This window comes from Cicer arietinum, chromosome 3 (assembly GCF_000331145.2).
Source record: "Cicer arietinum cultivar CDC Frontier isolate Library 1 chromosome 3, Cicar.CDCFrontier_v2.0, whole genome shotgun sequence".
Lineage (NCBI taxonomy): Eukaryota > Viridiplantae > Streptophyta > Magnoliopsida > Fabales > Fabaceae > Cicer > Cicer arietinum.
The window spans coordinates 18,025,604-18,030,677 of NC_021162.2; the positions used below are offsets into that span (position 1 = coordinate 18,025,604).

Genomic DNA, 5,074 nt, shown 5'->3' on the forward strand with positions numbered 1-5,074 from the left:
CAACCATTGTCTTCCATTCTTGATAACAAGGCAAGTGCTTCATCAAACAAGCCCTCCTTACAAAGCCCATTTATCATAGCATTATAAGTCCAAACAGATAGATGATAGCCTTTAGACAAAAGCTCCTGAAAAATCACTTGTGCGTTCTTAAGCCTTCCACCTTTGCATAGTCCATCAATCAATATATTGTATGTGGACATATTTGGCTGAATACCTTGGTCTTTCATTTTCTTAACCAATGCAATTGCCTGGTCAAGATGATTCTTTTTGCACAAAGCATGTAATAGAGAATTATAAGTGATTACATCAACCTGCAGACCTATACGATGCATCTCATCAACAAGTTCCCAAGCATAAGAGATTTTCCCCGATTTACACAAACCATCAATGAGGGTATTATAAGTTACCACATTAGGAACAACCATCCTGTTATGCATTTCTTTAAACAAGTTCATGGCTTCGCCCACCATTTTATTCTTGCACAATCCATTAATAATGATATTGTAGCACTGAACATCTGGCATCACTCCTTTGTGCACCATAGCGTTGAATATTTTTATGGCCTTGTTCACTTGATTAACTAAGCAATACCCATCCATTAGTGTATGATAAGTAACAACACTTGGTTTTACACCCTTTTTCATCATCATAGCTAACACATTCATAGCTTCTTTGACCTTTCCTTCCTTGTATAAGGAATCAACCAATATATTAAAAGTATAAACATCTGGGTTGATGTTTTTCAATACCATTTCATGGAACAAACCAAATGCTTCTTTCAATTGACCAACAATACAAAATCCATATATTAGATTATTGAAAGTGATAACATTAGGAGAAATTCTCTTTGCAATCATCTCAAGGTACAACTCGTAGGCATCGTTTATAGATTTATCTTTACACAAACTATCAATGATAGTGCTATACATTACCACATCAGCATTGGTTGATTTCTGGTTAATTCGTCTCAGCAATTGCAGGGCGGGTCTTGTTTCCCCCATTTTACACAATCCATTTATCAAGGTCCCATAACTAACTTGACTCAACTGAAATCCCTGTTTAATCACATGGTCATGAAAGTGAAGAGCTTCGTGGACTTTACCGTTAAGACATAGACCTTTCATAAGAGTATTCAAGGTTATGATATTTCCGTGAAATCCCATCTTGAGAATCTTTCCCAATATAGAAAATGAAAAATTCATTTGACCTAAGTGGCAGTAACAATTAATCAAGATATTAAAAGTAACAATATCAGGCATAATTCCATTGAATTCCAATAGGTGAGAAAGAGAAATAGCAGTGGGATAATGGTTCATCTTAACAAAAGAAGTTAAAATTCTGTTGAATTGAACAATGGATGGGGTAGGATTCATAGAGAGCATGCGATGGAATGAGGAAACGGCATGATTAACATCAAATTCATTGGAATTGAAACGAGAATGAGAAGAGAATGAAAGAAGGAAAGTGTTTGAAGAAGAAATTGGAAGAAAATTGGGAATGGAAGAAAGAGAGAAAGCATACCTTGTTAGGGTTAATAACTTTGAAACTGAGAGAGACAACATCATTGTTGCTGAAACTGAATTGTGTGGACTTTACTGTCGCTGATGCAAGTTAACCTTTTTTTACTTTTAAATTTTTTGTTTTTAATTATTATTTAGCTAGTTTTAGTCCCTTAATTTTATTGAATTATGATATTTTTATATTAAAAATTGACACTTTTTATCTCATGAGTAACACCAATAAAATATAAAACAAAAGTAAAAGTTATAGATTTCAACTTTTGAATTTGTTTATATTTTTAATTTAATTAATGAGATATAATTAATTGATGCATCTAGATAGTTCTATATGATAGAAATGTATGTCACTACATTAAAAATATATTAAATCGTGATTTTTTAGTTCATATATATGAGAGACGGGACAAAATTGTCAACTTTTAAAATATGGAGACCAATTTTGTGAATTGATAATAATAGGGATACCAAAACGACAATTAAACCTTATTATTTTAAATTTGGATAATTTGATTCCCTCCATCTAAATCTCCTTCAATTTCTTTTGATCACTTATATTTCTTTTAAATTTTTTTATTTTATTTAAAATTTATATTATTTAGATCATGCATGCAAAATATTATACAAATTTAAAATCATTTGTTATATTATTAATATTTATGAAGATTAATAAAATGCATACAACTTTAATTTTGATGTAGCTCAATAATATATAAAATAAATGCATTATATATATGATATATACTTTTTTTAAGAGAGATTAAGGGATGTTTAAATTGAGAGAATTCAAAATCTTAAATTCCCTAATATTTGATTTAACTGCGTACATGCGAATTTTCATACCAAATAAATTGAAGTGGATTATTTTATTATTTTATGTATACTTGAATTCCATGCGTCCTTTAAAATTAATTTTTTTATTGAAATTAATAAACATAATTTAAAACTGAAATAAATTTAATTTACTAAAATTAAATAAATAAATAAAAAACACATTTTTTATTATGCAAGAAAAAAAATTAATTATAAAGTAAAGAATAAGTACATATTCTATTATTCTCTTTCTCTATATTTTTCATGTTATAACATTATGCCTTCAAAGCTCTAGATTTCAAAACAACAAACGAGAAAATTGTCAAATCTCAATTTTTTTAGGGTTGGTGATATTTGACTCAAATGCACAAAATCAACATATCATGAAGTTTTCAAAACGAGTGTGTATATTTCGTATTGATTCTTTCAGCATTTTTGGAATTAATCCTTATCAATAATTTTGCGTATATTGGCATGAAGACAGAGGAAACAGATGATACGTTAATTAGAGCATGTCTCATAGACCATCATCAGATAAAATATATTCAGGGTGATTATTAGAGGATGCGACAATCTTTGTCTTGTTTGTAGCAATGACTTTATCAGATTATTGACTTTCATCAGAAAATCTGACTTCTTCAAAGTGTTGACTTCGTAAGAAGATACATAATAAATCACAGTTAGATGATCAGACGCTTGATGTGATTATCAGAGGCATAGACAATCACTTTCTTGTCACACTTAATGGGGTTGGGTCGGAACAAGATATGCTTAATGGGTAAATTCGTCCGTATCATAATCGGATGAGCGAGGAAATATTGTCTTAACTTTCAGGCATCCATTATCAATGTTATCGCGACTTTTTGATAACGGATCTATGGTCCTAAATATGGGACAATTTATCCTAAATAGGGGACGAGTGTTGGACTGTAGTGTAATATGCGCAACAGTGGATAACTGGTGCAAGAAGTCCTAAGAATAACGGTGACAGAATAATGTCAAGGTGGTAGCTAGGAACAATTAGGTCTGTACCAAAACACAATTTTATAATATCTTTAGTCTTTCAAGTTTTTTATTTTATTTTGTCATTTAAGTGACATTCAGTTTGCATCATTGGTCTTTAAGTTATATTACGCAAATTTGACAATTTTCTCGAATTATTGTAATGAAATACTAAGATCTTATCAAAATATCAGAGTGAATATGAAAATTGGTCCCTAAAATGATAAGTGTTAATCAAATTAGTCATTGAATTTTGTGAATTGGCAAATACATCAATGGCGTTATAAAATAACAATTAAAATAGTTTATTTGTATTTTTTTTGTTGTTAGACATTTTAATGTGACACTATAATTAAATATGTGATTTATCCACGTTAATTTCACATCAATGAAATTTTCACATAAACAAATTTGCCGATAATATTTGATCATATAAAAGATGAATTTATGAGTAATTGTAATTGTGCATTTACTAATTTTGGGCAAATTTTTTAATGAAATATTTAAATTTCATAGGAAAATTAGTCTCTGTTGTGATGACATTGATATGAGATCAATGTGGTGGACTCAAATGTACGATAAAAGTTTAAATATGGATTGACAGAAAGAACCAATCTCACTAAGGGAATTATAGTTAAGCGATCAATACAGAATAAAAAAGAATTGAGAGACCAAAGTGAAATTAGAAAATAAGTTAAGAGACAAAAAAAAAATAATAATTTAGTCAAATTTGTTTGTCTTGCTAAGAGGCGTCATAAGCATAATGGTTAAAGAGTTCACAAAAATAAACTTTTGCCTTGAATAACAACTTACATCCTTGTGTGCCTCATTATAATATTTGCGCCACATCGTTTATATTCTTATGTAGCACCTTGATAAGAGAAATGCAAAATACATCAGACAACAGATGCTGTGCGCCTGGAGCGCACTTCTGGTGTTTCAGTTCTGTCAACGCGCACCTGGGGCGCGTGACGCGCATCAGCAATCATAAAAACGCAAAATTTTACTGTTTATGCATCTTTTTGACTATTGGGAACTTGGGAGACTTGTGCCCTAACATAGAAACTAAAAGACGGCCGTTTCTAACGCCATTGAAGCAGTTTTATCAAGAATCATCCATGAATCATTCTTGTAATTCTTCTTTAATCCTTATCTTTTGTATCTCTGTCATGAGTAACTAAATCCTATTTGTTAGGGATGAGTGTAACCAGATGAAACCCTTATTTTTCTGATTTGATTTCTAGTTATATGAATGAGTTTATTGAATTGTTTTTCTCATCTCTATGCTTAATGCTTTTTATTGCTTGATCAACATTAAAATGTTCTACGATTTGTATTTTGAAACGGAAGTGGACTTTACGAATGCTTGAGATGAGAAATTCATGAATTTGTAGTCTAGGGATAGATGCAGGTCATGAAACCAATTAAATTAGTTGCAAAGCAATAATTTACAAGAGAATTTCTATATGGTAATGCTTAATTCTAATCTTAAATCCACTAAGGAATTAGGGGTTACTTTGGAATTAAAGGTTCTGTCACTAAGACATTATGGCAAGAATAATAAAGAGAATTTGGTAATAATTCAATAAAGGAATTCAGTAACTAGGATCAAATTAGACACCAAGGTTGGATTCGAAGTGAAACTCATCCCTGACATTTTTCTCATTATAAAAGATCAATTTTATTATTGTTGTTAATTTCAAAAATTATTTCAATCAACTTGGGAACTTTTTTGTTCAATT

At 30.2% G+C, this 5,074-nt stretch overlaps 1 protein-coding gene across 1 annotated transcript in view; it reads right to left on the minus strand.

Moving 5' to 3' along the window:
- The window catches only part of LOC101504039 (uncharacterized), a 3,289-nt gene extending 1,691 nt beyond the window's left edge, over positions 1-1,598 (minus strand). The window contains exon 1 of the mRNA XM_073366276.1: positions 5-1,598. Within this exon, the coding sequence (XP_073222377.1) occupies positions 5-1,565 (1,561 nt within the window). The 5' untranslated portion in view covers positions 1,566-1,598. The remainder of the gene's footprint in view (positions 1-4) is intronic.
- Positions 1,599-5,074: the final 3,476 nt, after the last annotated feature.